The sequence below is a fragment of the Talpa occidentalis genome, unplaced genomic scaffold (genome assembly GCF_014898055.3).
Source record: "Talpa occidentalis isolate TD23 unplaced genomic scaffold, MPIMG_talOcc4v2.1 talOcc4.3, whole genome shotgun sequence".
NCBI lineage: Eukaryota > Metazoa > Chordata > Mammalia > Eulipotyphla > Talpidae > Talpa > Talpa occidentalis.
Window position 1 is genome coordinate 90,666,903 of NW_023603184.1, and position 23,437 is coordinate 90,690,339.

General features: G+C 39.0%; 1 protein-coding gene across 6 annotated transcripts in view; it reads right to left on the bottom strand.

Annotated features, from left to right (window-relative positions):
• CYTIP (cytohesin 1 interacting protein) overlaps positions 1 to 23,437 on the bottom strand; it is a 75,371-nt gene that overhangs the window by 14,466 nt on the left and 37,468 nt on the right. For 3 of the 6 annotated variants that reach the window (XM_037523362.2, XM_037523361.2, XM_054699740.1), the window contains 5 exons: positions 12,971 to 13,050; positions 5,233 to 5,282; positions 4,994 to 5,048; positions 1,739 to 1,841; positions 1,442 to 1,535 (listed from right to left, as the gene is read on the bottom strand). In XM_037523362.2, coding sequence (XP_037379259.1) covers positions 1,442 to 1,535; positions 1,739 to 1,841; positions 4,994 to 5,048; positions 5,233 to 5,282; positions 12,971 to 13,050 — 382 coding nt within the window. Of the gene's footprint in view, positions 1 to 1,441; positions 1,536 to 1,738; positions 1,842 to 4,993; positions 5,049 to 5,232; positions 5,283 to 12,970; positions 13,242 to 23,437 lie in introns of those variants that run through there. The other 3 variants (XM_037523360.2, XM_037523359.2, XM_037523363.2) reach the window with 3 other exon arrangements.

Below are 23,437 nucleotides of genomic sequence, written 5' to 3' on the forward strand. Positions count from 1 at the left end.
AGGACTCCGTTCTTGACACCACTAGTAATCTTTCAAAACTCCCACATATACCCAAAACATCTTTGGAAGTTTTAGACTGGAATCACTGAAAAGCTTGCAGCAGCTTTTCCGTGGGCAGCTTTCAATGAGCAGCTATGTGTAGCTGAAGAGGGCAGATCTTGGCATGGAGAGCACGTGGTCAAATCCCAGCCCTGTCACTTACTAGATGATTGATCTTAACTAAGTCCTTATTTAAGTCTCAGCCACTTAATATATAAATAGGAATAAACTAACCTCACAAGGTGGCTGAGAAGAATGAACGAGATAACACAGGACCTGCCTTAATTTCAATAAAACCTAAATTATCTGGCATGGCTGGTGAAACCTAGCCTCTGCCCCAGGTTACCTCTTTCTTCCTTATACTCTCCCTAATCCATCAGCCACCAGTTAAATGGACTTTCTGTCTATACCCTAAATGTGCAAAGCCCATGTAAGAATTCAGAAACCTCTCTCTTCACCTTAAATGCTCTCACCAGGAATTCAAATAATCATCCCTTCTCTTTATTGAGATCTCAACTCCTATTTCCACTCCTCAGAGAGAACCACTTTCAACACTTAAGCTAAAATAGCAGCCCTCTGATTCAATGTTCTATCTCATTCTTTAGCAGTTATCAATAATTACAGCAGTTATCGATAATCAAAATGTCAAAACAACATATTTTGGTAAGTTTTCCTGATCCATCTCCTTCCATAGTTAATAAGAACTGGAAAAGTCTTTATCTTTGTTTCCCCTCAACCTATCACAGAGCTAGTATTTGCTCAATAAATACCATCTTAACAGATGAAAACAGATAAAAGAATCCCATCTTTTAACTGATTACTAAGATCGTATTAAGTCCTAGGGATGATGTTATGGAAAAATTACTCTGATCTCTAATGGGGGAAGACAATATTCCAGCAGTAAATCTGGACTGTAAGTGTGTGTGTTATAGGTCAAGGAGAGTTGTGCAGACTTTGTTCTTTCTTCCAAATGAAACACTGGAACAGAAAAACAACTGGCTTGTGGCATAAGAGAAAAAAATCCAACCCTTCTGACCTTTTATTTGTTCTAACCACAGATTATATCAACCGTGGAAATTGGACCAGTTACTCTCCATTCAAAGAGAATGTGTGCCAGTTTAATTGAATTTGACATAAAAAAATAAATTTTAAATCCTATCCCTCCCACACAGATATCTGGGCTATTGATGTCCTCTGACTTCAGATGTTGACAATATGTTCAAGTTTGAGGAAACCTTGAAAAACAAAAAGAACTGATAAAAAATGTCTGTACCCAATCCCCAAGCTGTATGCACTGCCTCCTTTCTTGTGACCCTGAACAAAAGCCTATTCATTCACTCAACAGGCATTATGAGAGACCTTAACATTTCTGAAGCCCCACAGGAAGCAGATGGATAGTTACGTTAGTAGGTTTCCTGACGATCTGATCAGGTCAACAACTTGCTTGTGGGTGAAGCCTTCCGTGCTCACACCATTGATATTTGCAAGGACATCACCTGGGAGATGCCAAGAAAATGAATGTTCAAGCAGTTAAATAATCCCTTCTGGCACACAAATGAAACAAAACAAGCAAGTCCAAAACCTTAGCAATATAAAGGCACCAAGAATGTCCAATGCAACAACCATTCCCTGACCTTCACTATTAAGAGTTTTCTTGTTATTTAAATAATTCCTAGCATGAACAAAACTTCTAAGTTACCAGCTTGCAGACCAGCGCACTGTGCTGGGCTGTCCTCCTGGATCTTGCAGATCCGAGTGTACATCTCTGAGGAGTAGGTGTTCTGGATCGGGAATGGGAAAGTCTATAAAAATTAAAGTGACACATAATGATTACTCAAAAACTTAAAATCTATTTGTCAAAAAATAAAGTATCAATTACTGAAGTGGTAATATACAGGTGCAAAGAGCAATCTGGGGAGGCTTTCTTGACTACACACTAAATCAAAGGTATCAATTTTGCATTTTTACCCAAAAATCTGTGGCCAAGCCCATTCATAAAATTATTCTGGCTCAAGAAGGAAGGAAGAAAAAGAATGCTTGAGATTTTGTGCTTTTAAGCCTAAGCGTCCACTGATACTATCATTACTGTATTGTATATTAATGGGCTAAAACAACAGAGGCCAAGAGCAGAGAGAAAAGGCTCCGTGTGGTTCTTCAAACCTACAGCATTCATTACAGGACTATACAAAACAGTACGCATCCAGCAAGGGAGATATGCCAACAACAATTATTTAAAATCAGAGTTCTGCAAATAATGACAATCTGCCCTGCATTAATTCAAAAGTACTATAATTGACTCAATTACCTTCATTTCTGAGCACTTTCTGGTATGCCTGACCTGAATACTTAATGGTTCATTAGTCACCCAACTAAAAGAGAAAGAGTTAGGCTTTGCGTATTGCCTAAATTTGACAAAAGTGACTTGGTTGGATAATTTGCTTTTGTTTTCATTTTTACAAAGAAAACTGCATACCAAGAACACTGCATATATGTTTGCTATATATGTGACCCAACCACCTGTAACACATTTTGCTTTTTCACAAATAAATTATGAGGGCTAGTTCTATTTATTGATAGAATAATAATAGCATTTTGAGTTCCTTTAAACATCTGATTCCTAAAATCACATTGCAGTACTGTTTCCTTGTGGAGAAACTAAGGTATGATGTTCACTCCTTATTTCATAGACTTACAAGCTCCAGAACCAGAAGTCAGTCAAGTCAAACAACTTCCAGAAAATTTATTTTATTAACCTCTAGCAGGGCTTCTATTCATTCTACAAGGTATTTAGAATCTCCATAACTTAATGGCAGAAGGAACTGTCAAAAGTCATGCAACATACTTTCCATCTATAACACAGAACACTTTAACAGCTTTTTTCTGCCAAGAAGTCTTCTCTCCATAGCCTGGACACTTCCAAAGATAGAAGGCAGTCTAGTTCCTATGGAACATGAACCGAAATTATAACAGACACTCCTTTGGTACAATGATTCTCATTTGCAGTGCCGATTCCCCATGTTCATTGATCAAAGTGAGTACAACGAAGGGAAATCATATTGGTTTATGTAGCTGGTACCAGCATATCTATTGCAATAGGTACAAAATTTGTAGGTTAATAATAGAGGAGAAAATGCAGAGGCCTTAAAGTAATGGAGAGGAATAAATAGGCAGATATTTCTATCTCTCCTTAGCCAGTTTTCTAGCTCTCATTTTCAGGGGCCAGTGACAGAATGATCACCTGAATTCTGTAGAGACACAGAGGTCACACTGTCCTTTGACATGCCCAGTGGCATTCATTTTGAAATGAAACCTGTCATTTGTTGATCTTCTACTGATTCCTACGTATGCATTCTGTATATGTGATTTCATTTGAAACTCCTAAAAAACCCATAAAGCACTATTGCGAGAACAGGAACTCAGGTGTCCATGAATTCTAAAGTCTGTGTTCCTAACATTAGCATTGTAAAACTAGCACCTGTGGAAACCCAGAGAAAGATGGACTTGTTCTCTTTCCATGTGCCCTTCACCTGGCAGACGGCAACCCAAATACGTACTGACAATCAGCGCAGAGTATAGAGAATGAGGTTCTCTAGGGGCTTCCAAAAGTTCCCAGGGCATTTCCCCTATTTGATATTACTGCAAATTTTAGGAGTCCTGGAGCATGGATTGCATCCTGGAGTCGGTAACAGAAAGCACATACCAAAAAAGGTATTTGCAATAGAGTGGGGCCCTGTGTTGTGAGATACACACCTATGCTGCAGATCAGGGATGAAGCCAGCGGCTCATACAGATCTTCAAGGCACTGTAGCCATTCGTCTGCTAATAATAGCTTTGACTCTTGCTCCATTTAGACTATGAGTTTTGTTATGAGAGAGAAGTGTGGGCACAGTGACATATACTATCAAAGAGTGAGAAAAACTCCTCATTTGTCACATTAAATAAAGATAAATAAGAGAGTAGTCATGATCCTATTCTTAGTAGCAACTGCTGCACATCCTTGTGGGTAGTTCTAATTTTAAAAGAATTGGTCACAAAAAGCACAGTGTCTCTTCAACAAAATAGGGAATGTTTCATGTGAATGGGAAATAAGAGAGGACTATGCTTCTAAAACCTGAGGGAAGAATTGTAGACATCACCAAATTTAAAGACAGAAATGTTAAAAAAGTTGAAGTTAGCTTTTCTCTTACAACCTTCTCCTCTGCATTCAGCTAGAATTCCATTTGGTTTCCTTACTCATTAAATGTGATCGACACAACTGTTTACTGTTTCTAACCATAAAATATACACTGACTTTCCAATTCCATATCACCTAGTAAAGTTTTAAAATCTGATGCACAGTGTAAATAATTAGGCAAAACATCAGAAATGTGAGGAAATAAAATGTACATCAATAAGGAGTATTTTTTCTAAAGATTCATTTATTTTTATACAAGAGCTGGGGTACAGGCCAGAGGTACAAAAGGGTGAAAGCATTCCCCAGAGACAGAGCAGGGAACAGAACAGGCAGATGGACTGAAATACACTGCTGAGGGGAGCAGCAGGCAAGACAGGAGAGGTCTGCCTCGCCACGTGGGAATCTCCCTGGCCATCCGGAAATCAAACCCACACTACAGAGGCTGAGGACAGTTTCACAGCGGTGCGCTCAAACCGCTGCGCCACTGGGGAGGACCAAGTTCTGGCTGATATTGAGCAATTTGCATCAATCTCAGATTTAGTGGAAGGCTAAAGCAAGAGCAAGTTGCTGAGGATTGTGTAGGGATTTTATATTTGCTACTACAATGTTTTCCTTCCTTGACAGTACTCAACACACAGAAAAATTATCCAAAACAACCACATGTTGAATAAAAGGCAGTCTCTAATATTCTCCATGCCAGACTTCATTCTTTGCAAATATCATGGTACTATCAGTACTATTTTCTTCATTAAAAGCCGGCAGAATTTGAAAACTGCTCACCTGAATTTCAAATCCGAATGTTCCATTATCCTGCTTTTCCACAGTAACAAGCTTTCTGTAATATAAATAAATAAACAAATAAACATGGACTCAAAGTATATTTGGAATATACTAAACATAAAATTAATTGTCACAATTAAAAATAAGTGATATTTATGTAAATTTTTATATTTATGACTCTGTGTGTGTATGACATCAATAATCTGGTGAGAAGCTGTAAGATAAATGAATCTTTTTACCTTTGAGACCAGGAAAATTCACCTAAAGAACTTGTTCTCAGCAAGGCAAGCTGAAAAACACAAAAAAGCACAGTTATCAAAAGGTCCTTAAGACACAGCTGTAAAATATCTTAAATCATAAAGGATTTTATTTGTTATCACATTCTTTGAACCAGCTTCCTTGGCCCAGTTCCTGGGAAATTGTTACATAACAGCAATAACTTGCATTCTCTGGTGATAGCAAAAGACAAATTAGGAAGGAAATTTTCAGCATCCTTTCAAAAGATTAAAAGAGGCTTTGATAATAATATACTGTGGCAAAAATTCCAAAACTTCCAAAAAGTACTCAATATCTGATGTGTATTTAAAACAGCTTCTGAAAGATGGCTCATAACAATTTATAATCATACTGGAACCCCAAAATAACACTCATATAATGGCATATAAAACCCAAATACTTTATAGTTTTGGAGGATGATGAAAAGACTGTTCATTTTAATACTGCAACATGTTACTGTCTTAGCAGGATAAAATAATGTGTAAAGAACCAACTCATGCAGAAATACAGTCAATTGAGACCTGGAAGTCAAAACCTTAACTCTGTTTATGATTTATTTTTGCAGTAGTTTTAAAGGAGTGAAGTATGATTTCCAGGCAAGAAAGGGAACCTCAACATGGTATAAATGGGCCTCCCTGGTGGCACAAGGGATCAAGACGCAACCTATGAACCTGTCTGCAGCCTCTGCAGCACGAGCTTGATCCCCGGCCAGGGAACTACTCACATGGCGCAGCAGACCTCTTCTGTCTCGCCCGCTGCTCCCCTCAGCAGTGTATTTCAGTCAATCTGCCTGTTCTGTTCCCTGCTCTGTCTCTGGTGAATCCTCTCACCCCCCAGAACTCTGGTCTGTACCCTAGTTCTTGTATGCATAAATAAAACTTTTTTTAATAAAGATGGTATAAATGGTATAAATAATATCTCACCTTCAGTCATCTGCATGGTTTCTGGAAGCTTAACCTTCCAGAATACTATTCTACCATTGTAAATAGTGGAAAAGCTACCAAAGGTGTTGTTTAGGTGATTGCTTTGAATTTTTGTGTGTTTAGTAATTAAACATATACTTACGCTACCAGCTAACCTAGCTAACCCATGGTTTAAATATCAACCTAATGTCATATGTTAAATGTTATACTGTCATATGTTAGCAAATGCACACACACATACACACATATAATTTCAGGTGATACATGCACAGTCAGTTCAAATGGATAAAATAAAAAAAGTACAGGATCAAGTCAGGAAAAAATACGTAGAAGAAATTAATGCACAAAAGAAGGCTATATCATTGTAAATAAGTTGAATTATCAGGGACATATGCCAGCAATCTCACATTTCTGGAATGACTCAATGTTTAGACTTCAGCCATTGGTCAGTAAAGTTAATGCAATGGAAATCTGATCCCTTGCCAACCAACTCGATGTAAATTCATTATACTTTCCTCTTTGTCCGTTCTGGAACTTAAATGATTCATATCATTCTGAAGGTTGTACAAAGAAGACTCAGACCCAAAAAGAATCTCTAGATTGGCTACAAGATACTTATAAGGATTAACATGGAAGGCCTACAGCAATTTGTCTGATTCGTTTCAGTCTGATTTTGTCCTAATATAAACCATTAACAAGTGTGGGGGTAACATTCAGCTATGTAGTGGACCTTCTTCTTGTTAGGAGAGCAATGAACTTCATACACACACTCATCCTCAGTCTCTTCCTTATGTTGTATTTATAGTTTCTATTTCTATTCATCTGCTTGTCTTTTATACTTACTTCAGACTGCAGGGTACTATGTAGGCAATATCTAGTTATCTATAATTACTAGGATTTATATTTTAAAATATTACCTTTGCATGATGGTGGAAGACTACAGGTGCTTTCATGGTAAGAGCTATGTTGACTACGCCAAAGGGAAGAAATCTTATATTGTGAAAATATTAACAAAGATGTAAAACAATAGTACTTCATTAAAAATAGAAAAATAATAGAATAAAATCTCCACAAAAATATATTTCCCTTGCTATCAATATTCATCAGGGTATTTACATATTCCTATAGAGAGAGGCATGAATGTATATTTACATGAAGGATGTACTTGATCATTCTGTATATAATTATCAATATGCTTTAGACATCTTGGAAATGTATGTTTTTCTTTCTACTCTAGTACCTACCACAGGACTTAGAGTGGAAATAGAAAAAGCTAAATAGACTTAGGCCTCCCTGATGGCACAGGGAGGATTAAGATGCAACCTATGAAGCGTGCAGCAGCCACTGCAGCACGAGTTCAATCCCTGGCCAGGGAGCTACCTACATGGTGCAGCAGACCTCTCCCGACTCCCCCACTGCTCCCCTCAGCAGTGTATTTTAGCCAATCTGCCTGTTCTGTTCCCCACTTTGTCTCAAGTGAATCCTCTCACCCCCCACAACTCTGGCCTATACTCCAGTTCTTGCATGCATATATAAATAAATCTTTTTTTAAAAAAAGCTAAATAGACTAATAGAAGTGAACTACCAGACAATGATACGTGCAAGTGACTGTTGTTGAAACACCCAAAGTAAAATATTCAAGTTCAGAAGGAATGTGTTCAGATAGTTTCAACTTTATTATTCATTAAATATTCATTAAACAAAATTCAACAGTAATCACTTAAAAATGTTCAATAAGATTTTGAAACATGTATCAGGATTAAAAATGAAGGAAAACAAATAAGAATGAAACCAAAATCTCAATCCAGAAATATCAACAATGACGGGAAAAAAGCTAATTGAAAACAACGTTAATACCTTAATATAGAATTGTAAAATGAATGGTAGAAGAAATTAATAAATTATAATATTTAAGCCTTTCCTCAGTAATTTTATATGCCCTTTTGCTAAGCAAATAATCGTAGCATTAATTGAAGCCTCAAGATTTCACCTGGTCTCCCCTCAAGCTACCTTCTAAAACAAAAATCACTCCCAATATATTCAAATCTAAAATCTCATAAATCCACAAAACAAATCCAAGACTTCTGTGGAGAAGGAAATTTCTCCAGCTCCTTTCTAACCTCTCTTTCTAGTTCAATGACTAAACGAAATGAGACTATTTGCCTAGCACAATGTGAGACACATGGAGATACTCCCTTTCCTGTGGACTGACTGATTTGGGTTATCAGTGACACACAAAAAATGAGACTAAGTCAAATTATAAATTAATTCCTATTCTAGATTAGCAGTGAGCCATCTTAGGTACCTAACATTTAACTAAAAAACAATTTAAATAAATTAGGCACCATCAAAGTCTCTGACACGTGCCACATCTTGACACAAAGGCTGCTTGTTTTTGATCTGGGCTGTCAGAACTCAGGCAATGGGGAAAGGAATGTTCTGAGTTCGACCTTGCTTGCACACCCTACTTATCTGCCTAAGTGCAAAGAAGTATGCCTAAGTATGCCTAAGGTCTTATCAAAGGTCTTACATTTGGGGAAAAGTTGTTTTCCCTGCAGGCCTTTCCTTAGTGGGTGCAGCCCAATTATTCTAGGCTCTCACGGGTGGAGTCTCACTCTCCAGACTCACCTCCCAGACTGAGCCTTTTCTCAGGGCGGCAGTAAAAGCACCAAAACTCCTGAATGAAGAATTGCTGTGCAAAGAACAGCATATGTTGGCAACAGCTGTCTTTTATTACACATTATCTAATATGAGAAACCTAGGTTTCTGCAATTTGGCAGGCCTGCAAGCTACACATTCAATTATGACTGCAGAGTAAAGCTCCTTAGCCCCTCACTAGTCACTGATATACAAAGAAGCCTGAGGTTGAGCCGATGGTCCTTTTCTTCTGTTTTTAGTCAGTTGATTTCAAAGATCAGGCATTAATATTCAAAATGTAATTTTTGTTGCTATGCACTGATTCACAATGTCCCTCCTCAGTGGCAAACCAAAACCAGATACTTCAGCTGTCAGTTTGCAAAAGATAGTGATCATCTGAGCTGAGCCAGCTAAGAGGAGCTCAAAGTTCACTTCTGCAGCCACTTCTGCAGCTAAGTAAGAGACTGACTTCCTGGTGCTCACTGTGTACTCATTTCCTGAAAGTGTTGGGAGGGGTGGGGTGGGGAAGGGAGGATCCTTATTTACAAGTGAGACTTTTTTCTTGTTCTGTTGTTTCAAAAGTCCCCAAATTATGTGCTCTGCTGGCTTCCCAGGCCCCTGCCTCACTCTCCCCAGTGCTTCCTGGAACACAGCTTTATATGCCTGGAGTCACAAGCAGTACCTTAGCAGACTATTCTAAAATAAAGCAACATAATGGAGATGAAATCAGTTTCCTAACTTGTGAGTGCCCTCCAGGAATCTGAAAAGACCCTTGCCATTTCCAGGAATGTCTTATTATGGGCTCTGGAAACTTTTTCAAGAAAAATGGTTGCATATTGACTCCAAACATGCTACAGTATGGACTAGACAGTCTTTTTCAAAGTTCATTTGTAGTGAAATAAACAGTTTTATACCCAAAGTATTTATTAAATGATCAAATATCTGCTTGCATTAAGGAATGCTTGGAGTTTTGGTAACAGGTGGTTTGTGGCCAGAAAGATGTGAAAGTTCCTGAGGCAGAAACCAAGCCAGAAACGCACAACCCCAGAGGTGTGCACACTATTGCATGTCTCAACTCTTAAATGCAATCACTTTTCCAGAAGTTGCCTATTTAATAATTTGATAACTAAAAGAAAATGACACACAGATAGCTTGTGGTCCTACTAATTCACATGTAAGCATCTCGCCTGTTTGTTAGGTTCCCATTTCTCACTACAGCATTCAGTAAATCTGAATTTTTTACTGCCCACCTCTCTCTGGAGAGAGGGCCATAGGTACAATTAATTGCTACTCCTTGGCATCATCACATTTACAAAGGTTATTCTTATTTCCTCCTGCCTCCTTCCCACGGGGCTTTCCATTGCAGAGATATTTTTTCTATGGCCATGTTCAGAAGTAGAAGCTGTCCTGAAGTGTCCTGTCACCTCCTACAAAGACAGGTAAGAAGATAGTACACACACACACAGAAATCTATTTTTAAGCTATCCTGAGTGTCAACATCCAAATGATTCCAACAATTAATCTGAAACTCCAGGTTAAACAGATCAGCTTTACAGAAACCACAGCCAACAATACCAAGCAGTCAGAATTACTGATGTCAACCCCAAAAGTGTTGAAAGTAACTGTAGGCAGAGAAACACCTGCTCATGTGATTGCCTCCCAGGGATCTTGTTGCCTGCAATTAAGTTGGTGCCAAATGGGTGATTTTTCTCTAAAAACCAGGTAAAGGAAATGAACGTCCATTTGGAAAATTCTGAAATGTTGGAATATGCTTGCCTCAAGTCTCATTGATAATAATTGTATAGAATCAGAAATATCACGTATAAGAGGTCTTCTTTTGCATTTTCACTCTTAAAGTAATTCTCACAGAAGTAAGAAAAAGCTGAATGAATAGGAGTTGTCTACCACGGGGAAGAATATGAGAAAACAGAAGAGACAAAAACATGCAAAAATGAGAACATACAAATAAATAAACCAGTGTGAGAATATGTTTGCATGTTTATGCATACATTATATACAGCCATGGTCACAAGCACACACATGCATTCCATGTGTTTAAATTATCTTTCTCAAATACCCAGTCTCTCCTACTGATTGCCTTTTTTTCAATTCAAGTTCTCTCTCTTTTTTTTTTAAGATTTATGTATTTATTTATATAAGCACTGGGTACAGTCAGAAGCGCAGGAGGGTGAGAGAATTAACCAGAGCCAGAGCGGGGAGCAGAACAGGCAGATTGATGAGATACACTGCTGAGGGGAGCAGCGGGCAGGAGAGGTCTGTGTGCCATGTGGGACCCTCTCTGGTGGCCGGGGATCTAACCGGTGCTGCAGAGGCTGCGGGCAGCCTCGCAGCCCAGCGCTCAACTGCTGCGCCACCGGGGAGGCCCATCAATTCAATTTCTCTTTACTCAGACTTAAAATCTGATGTGTCTCATCTGTCTTTAATGTCTTTCATAGTCAAGTCTCTTGGTTTCCCCTCCATTCCCTCATTTCCTCTTTCTCCAACTACCACAAAAGTAGCTAGCTTACCACCAGTTCTCCTCACTTGCCAAAACATTGTATTTCTGGATTAAAGTTCTGATAACTGGTCAAATACTGTTAAAGAGCCCTGCTTCCAGGTCTCCCTTATCTCTCACCCAGACACTAGGCTCTCCTGACACAAAATTATGCTGTTACCTAGTCATGTCCTAAGACCCCAAGATCTACACCTCATCCTTTGTTCTGGAATACCCCTACAAATATCTGGAATATCTATCCTTGAACCTTCTATAAAAAGACATGTACTTGGAATAAAATATTTATGTTGTATAATGCCTATTTGTTCTGCCTGCTGAACTGTAAGCCCATACAAGGGCAGCAAATAAGTCCTTTTCATCTTCATATGCCCTGTGCCACTCTATATCTGAAAATTGAACAAAGAATTTGGCACTTCCTACAATTGCTTTATTTCAGACAGGTAGTAAATTAATAAAAATGTTCATCATTACATTAAACAATGTCATAAAAGCACTTTAGAATTGCAAAAGGTCTGTAATGCAAACCATGGTAAATTATGCCCTTATCTTTATTGTGAAAAAGAATAAAGAATCAGCTATGCACATAACTGGGAAATTATGATGATTCTCCTTCTATGCAGAATCCTGAAATTACAAGGTTTAAGAAAAACATGTAATCACAGGCAAAAGTTAGGGCAAAAAGTCCTTCTTCAAAGCATTTCTTAATTGTTTCTGTACAAGTGCTTTATCTAAGTTCAGAGACCCACTTGGAGCATTATAGAAAGTATGTAAACAAAACCTAAAGAGGTGTTATGGTTTAAAAAAAATTGACAAATTTAAAATTGTAGACTGAAACAAATTCAAAATAAATTTACTTGAACATGGATTCCTTGGAAAGGGTTTTTATCTTTAGGGAAATACTTTACACTAAAAACAAAAATAATAACATAATTATTGAGCACATACTACATGTCAGTTACATTGTTTCTGTACTTAAGCCTAGAACCACCCCATAACTTGTTTCTATTATTATCTTCATCTTATAAAAAAGACAACAGAATCTTAGAGAGGTTGGTGACTTGCTCAAGACTACATGGCTATTAGGTAGTCAAACTCATGTTCTCCCTGGTACTCATTTATCCAATAAAGTCTTAATTCCCAATATCATGAGGTATATGATCATGCCTCAGAACTGAAGATAATGTACTTACTTGACAAAATTTTTCCTTAATAAAGTACTCTTGTTTGATTATGAGCTGAAATCACTGTCTAGGACTGAGATTAAGACTAGGAGGGAAAGAATCAATAGGTGGCTTAAAGGCAGGAGGGGTAAAAATCAATAATTCTTAAATTGATTGTACCTATATAAAACATCTTCAAGTTTTATGTGCTTAATGATTTTCATTTGGTCTGTACAAAACTTCTTTTGAGTTTTTCCTTGCCACAAAAAACTTTTTGATAATGGTCTTAAATCTTTGGACTAGTCATAAACTCTCTGGGTTCCCCACCTTCTTTCTCATCCATGTTCTTAATAACTAATTCCAAAGTCTCTATAATGACATTTTTAGTATGCAGTCAGACAAACATATCACTCTGCTCTCAAGAGAACATGAACACTCAATTAACAGTACAAAATAGAAATCATACCTGCTTCCGTCCCCGAGGCAAAGTAGCTACCGTGTCTGCAAGCATTTGAATCCTTCTATTATCATCCATGGGAAGGCTGTCTGTAAGTGAGGAGTAAGAGCTATACTCTGTACCAGAGCAGTGGTCCACCAAATTGCCATTGTTGCTCTGTTGCATGAGCCTTTGTAAAGACATTATGAATAAAGATTACTCCAGCTAGCACATGGTTGAGTGGCCTTACAGGATGGGGAAAGCTAAAAGTATAACCCTCTGCCTAGTAATTAAAAGTAGCAAAGCAGAAAGAGCCCATGTGACTTCTGTGGTTTGAGGTACTTGTTACACAAAGCCTATTTTGCAGTACACTCCCATTTCTCAATTTTTTCTTTCTCTTTAAGCCCCTGGGAGAACCTAAAGCTAATTTTTAATCATTTAAAAATCTCAACTTTTAATTCTCCTTCAAAAAGCCAGAGCTCTTATGTTTCGTGTTCTGTGGCAAGTTGTGTTCCAAACACCATCTGCCTTTTTTTTTTTAAAGGAGAAAGAAAAACTTTTTCAAGTTCTGTCATATTTCCCACTCATTCTCTTACTTAATGTTAGCAAAGCAATGTGAAAGTCAGAACACACGAACATTCAGTTCTTATGAATACAAGCAAGAATGAGAAGGTCAGGTTGTAATGTTTTGTCACAAAGTCCTTAAAATGTACTTCACAAAATACACTCAAGCTCATTCATGTTCATCAAAAAGACATTATATCTGCCACGTGCACTATCACCATTCAGCATTCTCCTGGCTGCCCTTCTACTACTATTCTAACTAAAATTATCCATCATCTTTACAAGGAACAATGGGAGAGAAAGACAAGCACATCTAGGACACAAAGTTGGCAGAATCTTAGCCAGGATGTTACTGCAGCATCAGCAAGTGGTCCCAGGGGAAGACTGGAGAGGGCAAGACAGAAAGAAGCAGGCACGACCAGGTAGCACAAAGACCTTCCCATGCACTTGTGCATGTGGATGGAGCAAGAGGCCATCATGAAGTACTCGAGATCACAGATGCTTTTTAGGGTGGAGTCTGGGGACTTGAATTTTTAAGGGAATTAGTTTCTGGGAAGGAATAAGGAAGGTAAGAGGGAAGAATCAAAACAAAAATGAAAAGAGAAGTTTTACATAGTACAGAAGTTCAGCTCTGCTTTTCAAAACCACTGTGAAGGTCAATATTATAATTTAAAGAGCAAGAATGTCTTTGAACTAAATGGAAATCAAGGTGAATTCAGCTCAAGCAGAACTTGACAAATGTAAACAGTAAAATCTTCTCAGTTAACAGTCAGTCCTTCAAGAGAGGGAGCCAACTCAGAAAAATTTTAAAACCCTATCACAGTATCACTGGATACTGACATTGGCAAAATGATGTCTCCAAAAACATACAAAAATCTAAATCAGAGATTAAAAACACATCTAGGCCTTCAGAGGCCAGGTGGGTAAAAGAATATAGCATAAATGTGTAGGACAAAGGAGCAGTAGAGACATTTTGGCAACTAAAGAATGTGTCAATTAGTATTTTTTTTTAAGATTTGTTTATTTATTTATACATGAACCAGGGTACAGGCCAGATGTGTGGGAGGGTGAGAGGATTCACTAGAGACAGAGCAGGGAACAGAACAGGCAGACTGACAAAATACACTGCTGAGGGGAGCAAGGGGCGAGACAGGAAAGGTCTGCCACGCCATGTGGGACCCTTGCCAGCCAGCCAGGATCGAACCAGCGCTGCAGAGGCTGCGGACAGCTTCACAGCGCAGTGCTCAACCGCCTGCGCCACAAGGGGAGGCCCAATAATGTATCAATTATAAACACATTATATGGTATGTGTATAGATATGAGAGTTACAAATATATATACAGATGAAGGTATAGACAGATTGATTTTTAAAGTATCTTCAGGATAAGTGGTACTTAAATTTGACAGCAGGCCGCCTGTCCTCAGGAATTTTATTTTTATAAAGTTAGGTAAATATTTTTGATATTTCAAAATACCAAATGGCAACTACACATTTGCATGGAATTACACATAAGGCCACACAGACCAACTGACAGGCTCATTTTATAGATGTGTGTTTTATTTGTTATCAATATAGTGTTTTACACTGCTCTTAAATTGGTGTTAATTATAGAATCTATTATTAAGTTAAGATATTGGGAATAGATTATTTTTCCCTTAATTTATGGAATGTGTTTAACAAGTAGAACCTTTCATGGGGCTCAAATCATGAGCTCCATGGATATAAAATCAGAGTCAGGGCGAGGTCTGACATTCAGTCAGTATACTCAAACCTGTTAATCCTGGTCTATTTTGGTTGGTCAGTTCCCTGTTCAGATTACTAATATTTTGAATGATATATCTGATTAAAGTGTCATTTGTGATAAAATGTGGGGAAACACTAATCTTTTCATACAAATAAGACGCCAGGCCTCAAACCCATAAAGGTGATGAAATGTTTACAACTTTTCTTTGTTTTGTTTTTTTTTTAAATTATATTTATTTATTTTTGTGTAGAAGAAGTTGGGTGTAGGTCGGGGGGTGGGCAGAGGGAGATGATTCACCAAAGACAGAGTGGGGAACAGAACAAGCAGATCTACTGAAATACACTGCTAAGGGGAGCAGTGGGTGAGACAGGAGAGGTCTGCTGCGTCATGTGGGTTAGTTCCCTGGCCAGTGATAGTGTTGTAGAGCAACCCCGGTACAAAACGGGGTGCCTGACTGTGGGTCCTCACCCGCGCGCTTAAAAGGACTTATTAATGCTCTACTGCAGGCACACGTGAAAGGTTAATAAAAGGTTTATTTACAAGGGAAGGGGAAATGAGGAAATGTACAGCTCTGGGAGAAAAGTGGGAGACAAAGTTTTAAATGAGTCCTACCCGATCCGCCGATTAGGAATCCCAAAATGGCGCTCTCAGAGTTGGCCGCCAGCCAGGAGCGGTGAAGCCAGGAGGCGAGCGATCGTGAGCCAGAGAGAGCCCAAGGCCCACGTGTTTGGTTTTTTATATTCAACCTGGCTGCCCAACTCTACCCTCAGGTCCCAGCCACCCTCCCTTGGTGGTGATGGGATTTGTCTTTCCCAGAGTCTTGATGGCTTTAGTCTGGAGTGGGGGTGGGGTCCACAAAGCCTGTATGGGATTAACTCAGGACATCATTTCCCCCTAACAATTGAACTCAGGACTCCGTGGTGAGCTGTCATGGTGATGTTTAGGTTTCCTGCCAGTTTAGTTTTTCTTCTTCTTTTTTTTTTTTTTAAGATTTATTTATTTATGCATACAAAAGCTGGGGTACAGGCCAGAGATGCTGGGGGTGAGAGGATTCACCAGAGACAGAGCGGGGAACAGAACAGGCAGACTGACAAAATACACTGCTGAGGGGAGCAGCCAGTGAGACCGGAGAGGTTTGCCGCACCATGTGGGATTCTTGCCGGCTGGCCAGGATCCAATCCGCACTGCAGAGGCTGTGGACAGCTTCACAGCGCTGTGCTCAACCAGGGGAGGCCCTATCATATTTGTCATGACAGTCTAAGTTGACTAATATACTCCCTACTCTCAGTAATCACATATCTAAAACAAAAATTTGTGGGAGGAATACATGGAAGAGTCCATGTACAACACTTGATACATAGCAATGTATTACAATTGAGTTTGGCTTTAAGTAATAAATTTGGTTTTAAGTAATAATTTTAAAGGAAAAACTTTATATGAATTACCCTATCCACTATCAAGTGCTACAGATGCAGCAAGGATGTCCTGACCCATCCTAGAAACAAGCATCCTAACAATTTGTTTCACTCTTTAAATTCTTTTTCTTTTGTTTCCATAGAAAGTGCCTCTTATTTGTATAATATAGCCTTAACTTTGGATCCACCTATAAGAAAGCCTACAGAAACTGGACACAACTGTTTAATTGGAATGATCCTATTCTCAGGACTGGCAGGCTAGTTCCATGAAATAATTGAACAATTGTACTTTCAAACTGTGGAAATTCTTGAGAAGTTCCAAAGGTGGGACTGTAGGCAAAAATTTTTGTAGGCAAAAATTTGCCACCACAAAACATGTTTTTGACAAAAGTGTTCTCTCATGGGAAGCTCTGAATTCTGGATTGGAGTTGCTCTTGATATTTCTATCTAAACTTCTCCCTAAGGGTCTATTCCAATACCTAGTCCTCTTATCTCTTTTCAATGGAAATGGCAGAAGTAACTTTGTTTTCCTTACTTATCACCCTACCTGAATTTCCTTTCTTCTCCAAACTCCCTTGTCTTAGCTAGGGTATTTGAGATAGCATTTCGGATAGTTTCCCAGTTGTGCTGAGTATAGACTTCTATATAGCTTTGCTAACAACTTGTGTCACTCTTCACGCTTAACTCTTATTTAAATTGCCCAACTAGTGTGGGCAGTCCTTCCCCACAGAACTTGCATGAACTCTGGAAGGCTTTAGCAAGCAACTTCTTAGAAAGCTAGAAACCTGTTTGGAATTGGAATTTTGTGTAATACTTGGAACAACAAAACACCCACGCAAGCTATAGGTGATTTCCCCCTGGCCTTTGAATAAAATCCAAACTCCTTAGCCTGTCATTTGGGTTTCTGTGCGTTCTAGTAGATTTTATGACCTCATAGATACCACAACCTGGCCATGCTGACCTTCTTTCTAACCCTTTTACAGAAAACAGTTCCTCCTCAAGACTTTTGTACTCACTCTTCTCTCCGCAGGAGCACTGCTCCCCGACCCCCGGCCCCCCATCTCCACTTGTCTAACAATGTTCTCTTCACTTGTCTTGTTCTCTCTCTTTTCTCTACCCCCTTTGATTCCCTCTCCCCCCCCACCACGCTCGATTCCAGTTATTCCCAATTGAATGGAGAAAGGTGTTAACCAGCATAACCAGCATTCAAAATGAATAGCTCTGTGGAGAGTTTTCACCTTGGGTCTCCCAGGAATACCTCCTTCACCTCACCATCACCAAAGCTGCACAAATTGGCTTGCCACCTGCCACCTGTAGGGGAATAGCCTTTGACAATAGTAAGAGAATTAACAGGGAAGAACCAGCAGAAAGCAAGTAACAAACTACTTTGTATCTTTTATTTTTCTGTTTTTCAGTCTAGAAAGATGTGTGTATGTGTGTGCAGCAGCAGGAACTACACAAGGTACAATAAAGTAACTTCTTAGACTATCGGATTCCTCTATTTAATGTCTATTCTTATGTATTTACAATTTTTGAAAGACATAAAATCTCAATTTCTCTGACATACAAATATAATAAAGGAAAGAATAATGTATTAGTCATTTCTATGTGCCCATTATCTAGCACAAGACATAACTCACAATAGGAATCAAAGAAAGTTCTTAACTTCATTTAATTAAAATAATACAGTTCAATAACTACAGTATAAGAGATAAGCTTGTACTGTAAGAAAAAAAAAAACAATAATAAAAATCCCTCTCTGGTAAGTCAATACATAATAATTGTCTGAATCCATAATAAAGAACAGAATCAATTATAGGTGAGCTGTTATATTCATATATACATACATATGTGTATATATACATATATATGTAATTGAAGTCATGAGAAAATATTAATTGATTTATGTAATGTTAGACTAGAAAGAATCTCAGAATATCTTTTCTAACTCCCTTAATTTTCAGGTACAAAAACTAAGTCTTAAAAAAATTAAGTCTTACCAAAGTGACATAGTAAGATAATGGCAGAACTCTGACTAGTTAGTCTACTTTTGTTCAATTCTACAAGAACTTAGCAAGTTTAAAATCATAGTAACATCTAGGCAGTGTGTTTAAAGTGTTTAATCCTCAAGAAGAATAGCGTTATATTTATTATTCTTTGTAGATGAGAATGAAACTAACATGCTAGACTAACATACAACTAATGCCTAGGACAACAGGATCAGAATCCACATCATCCATTTCCAACAATGACAAAGTTAGATACTGTGTCTAACCATAGCTGTGTTAACACTGTGTGGATATAAAGATCAGTTAGATATGAACCTTGACCTCATGGAAATCAGAACCCAGTAAGGAAGATAAAGAGAAGAAAAACAGTGTTAGCAGTATAGCAAATAAAACAATGATTTTAACAATTCTAAGCATTTGTCAGAGAGGCAGTATTTTCTTCACTATAGCTCAGCCCTTAACCTTGAGAAGTTTACTATCTAAATGCTATGGATATGATCTGCATATAATTAACCAGAATAAAAGAAACAATACCAATTATTACCTACTATATTGTGGATCAACTTGTGTATCCCAAAAAGATAAGTTGAAGTCCTAATCCTAGATCCCCATTAGCATGGCCTTGTTTAGAAATAGGGTCTTTCCAGATGTAATCAAGTTAAGATGAGATTGTTACTGTTGTTCTTTATCCCTCATGACTGATGCTCTTATGATAAAAGTACCATGATGAAGACAGGCAGACAGGAAGAGCACAGTGTGACAAATGTTGGATTATAAGAGTTATAGTTTGTTAGCCAAGGATCAATGTCCACTTCCAGAAACTAGGATGACGTAATGAAGAATACTACCCAGAGTGTCAGAGGGTCTCTCAGGTATACCTCCCTCAGCTCACCATCACCAAAGCTGCTACCCAATCACCAAAGGATACTACCCATAAGTCTCTGAGGACACCTTGATTTCATTCTTCAAGCCTTTAGAACTGTGGTGAGGGGGAAATTTTCTTTCGCTTTCAGCCACCAAATTTGTGGTAATTTGTTCAAGCAGCTCTAGAAAGCACAAACACTATCCATTCTGCCTTACTTTAAAAGATATTATGACAATATTAAGAGTGTAATGTGCTATCAAACTTAACAACAGGTCGGGCCTCCCCTGGTGGCGCAGTGGTTGAGCGCTGGGCTGCAAGGCTGCCCGCAGCCTCTGTAGCGCCAGTTCGTTCCCCAGCTGCCGGCGAGGGTCCCACAAAAAAAAAAAAAAAAAAAAAAAACTTAACAACAGGTCATAGTTCAGCACCTCCACAGCCTCAATGTTGACTTTAAATACAGTGGAAGTTCTTTGAAATAGTAAGTACTGAAACTTTATGTACAAATATATGACAAAGAATTGTGTTGAATTTGGAAACAGTGATAATTTCTCCTTAGTCAAGCACTGTGAACATTCTATTTTGCTAATAAGATAGGAGAGGGGGCAGTTGTGAAATGAATGATTTAACCTAAGATAGCTGAACAGCTGGCCTAGTTCCCAACACAGAAGCCTGAGGGAATTGCCATGAAGTCTGGACACTGAATTTCTGGAGGCAGCCAGCTAGGTCTGCTCCCTACTTACCATGGAAAAATACAGAAACTACTACCTCCCTGGACAAACTCCTGACCATGTCACCCTGTTACCGGGCAAAGGGTCTTAAACCATCACCAGATCAGAATCTATTTCAATGATCCTGGGTTCCGGCACCCACTATCACCAATGCAAATAAAAAGACCTTTGGTGCAGCAAAAAAGAAAAAATATATTTTAATCAACAGAGTAGAGAGAGAGGGAGAAGGTCCAGTTACCAAACAATGGTACCAGGTAGAGTTTCAGCTAGAGGAGCAGGCAGGGTACAGCAAGCCTTGCTGAATCTGGTGTTTGGGGCTGTGGCACCCTGGAGTCCTACCAAGTCCTGCCACCACTGGGCAGGAGAGGTGAAGGCTCACCACCTAGCAGGCGGGCAGGGCAGCACCAACAAAAAAGCAAGTGAGTTCATATGCATCACTCCCAATTAAATTCTCCCAAAATGGCCACTCTACTCTTCTCCCTTCCCAGCAGCCCCTTCACTCAGGATGTCAGCGATGGATTTCAGACCAAGTCACAGTGCAGGCATTGTCTCCTCCAGCTTGCGTGGTGTCCAGATGTCAAAGGGCAGAATTTGGCCCCTCATCAGGCTGCCCCAACTACCTACTAGTATCTCTCAGAGAATGGCCTATTTCTCCTGTCAGGCAAGGATACTATGTTCTACTTGGCAGTGCTGATTTCCAGTGTAGAGCATAATGTTCAATTACCATATATGGGCCCATTTACACCTATGATTGTAAAGAGGGAATTGTAAGTGGGTGAAAGAGAGCACTCACTTAAAAACAGTAGCATTGATCTGGGCTCCCAGAATATCTTTCTTCCTTCCTTAGCTCTAACCACCTGCCAGCCAAGGGATTTGGCAGTGTCAATTTCAGTTTGGGATACCTTCCCCCATGTACCCAATGTAGTGAGAACTGCCACATCATGAAGATAAAAATTAATGACATAGGAAATGGAAAAGATCTTAAGACTATAAAGATCTGTGGATTTTAAAAGTTCCTTGGAGTTTGACACAATTTGACACACAACTTACGTTCCTCTGGTATTCTATTTCTAAAGACCATTATCATTCAATTTACCAATTCATACATCATAATGGTGATGACACACTATTCCAAATCCAGAGAATATCATTACTTCAGCTACATAATCAACTTCATACTCCTTCATATGGCTTGTAGTAGCTTCCCTGCCTGCCAGAATCCAAAGAAGTCAGACCAGCAGGTTCAACTCGAACTCTTAGGATCTTGGGGAATTGATGCTAATGCTCTGCACCTGTGTCCTTAACCATAAAACAGGCCAATGATACTACATAGCACCATAAAACATAACAGTACCCAGCATGTACGTAACTGCTCAGTGTTTCCTGCAGTCATTACTATTATTGCTCTTAGTTTGCTCTCCTGTTACCCTAAAACATCATGTTTCCTGAACATACCTAGTTCTGCACAACTTCTTACCTTTGTTCACAACACATTGTTCACCTGGATTTACCCACTTGACCTTTAGTCAAAATCTTACCCATTTTCCCAGGCCCAACTTAATGTTGCTTCCTTCGTGAAGTTCTGCCTGCGAATCCCACGCAATGTGAGCATCTCTTCCCCAAGCATTCAAATTATGCCTTAGGGATCTCCCTTATGATTAATCACATTTGCCTTGTAAAAATTATGTATGCCTGCTTTTTTCTTCTTGGTAAGTGGTGATCTCACCTTCCCACCCTGTCTCTGGTTATTTTCTCATTCATCTTTGCATCCCTCCAGCACATAGAAGGGTGACTTTCTCATAAAAGATGCTCAGTAAGCGTTTGATGAATACATTTACAATCTGCCCAAAGTTCTGGCAGCTGAATTATTCTGCCAGTGATTCTCTACTCTGGGCAATAGAAGTATTTGATGAATAGTATTTACTGCATTTTAAATATTTAAATGTAATTTATATTTACTGGATTATGTGATTTAATTATTATGAGTATGAAATAATTTGGTAGTTAGAAAGGAAAACCCAATACAGTAATAATAGACATTGTATACTTTATTCTGTTGATGATAAAATGCCATTCATTGCAACATGCACCACTGATGTGCTAAGTACTTTTCATTGTTTTTCCAAATTAAATGTTCCCATAGATGATAAGAAGCATCCTAATTTCAGAAATGTAAAGTGTGAAGATGTACATCAGGTTGGAAAGCACAGTTGGGTCTCAGTCTCCCAATTCAGGCCTGACTGTGCCCCAAGATGCACACACATTAAACAAGGCCTGTAGGACAGAATGCGGTATCTCATTTATCTCAAACGTCTCTTTTTCTATTTGGTTGGGCCTCATGCTTTGTCACCTCTACCTCTAAAAAGTCTAAGCGCTATGAAGCTGTCCACAGCCTCTGCAGTGCAGGTTCGAATCCTGGCTGGCCAGGGAGATATCCACATGGCACAGCAGATCTCTCCTGTCTCTCCCATTGCTCCCCTCAGCAGTGCCTTTGGCCCATCTGCCTATTCTGCACCCCACTCTGTCTCTGGTGAATCCGCTCACCCTCCTGTGCTTCTGGCCTGTAGCCCAGCTCTGGTATAAATAAAATAAATCTTAAAAAAAAAATAAAGTCTAGCATCTGTCTCTTCCTTTCCCTGACTACCTGCATTTGCCTAGCTCAGACTCCCAATCAGTCCTAAACACAGCACAAGAGCCAGCAAACACTCTCCTCTTATATAGTGTCCCCAATCTATTCCTTTCTAATCATGAAATACCCCCATGCTGACTTAAATAAGTTTAAAGTTCTTACACTTGCTACCAAAACCATTCATCATCTAATTTTTTTCTAATTTTCCTTTCTTACTTTTTAAACTTAATGAATTAACTGTTCCAAGATATAAGACATATGTTTCACGTTGTTCTACAGCTTAACTTCACGCTTCCTAAAAACCTTCCCCAATTCTATTCATTGAAATTCCTTCCACTGTTAAAAGTTGAGCTCAGGGGCTTCCCTGGTGGCACAGGGGGTTGAGCACAGTGCTGTGAGGCTGTCTGAGGCCTTGGCTGCATGAGTTCAATCCCCAGACAGCTGGAGAGCAACCCACATGGCGCAGCAGATCTTTCCTGTCTCGCCCACTGCTCCCCTCAGCAGTGTATTTCAGTACTTCTGCCTGTTCTGCTCTCCACTCTCTC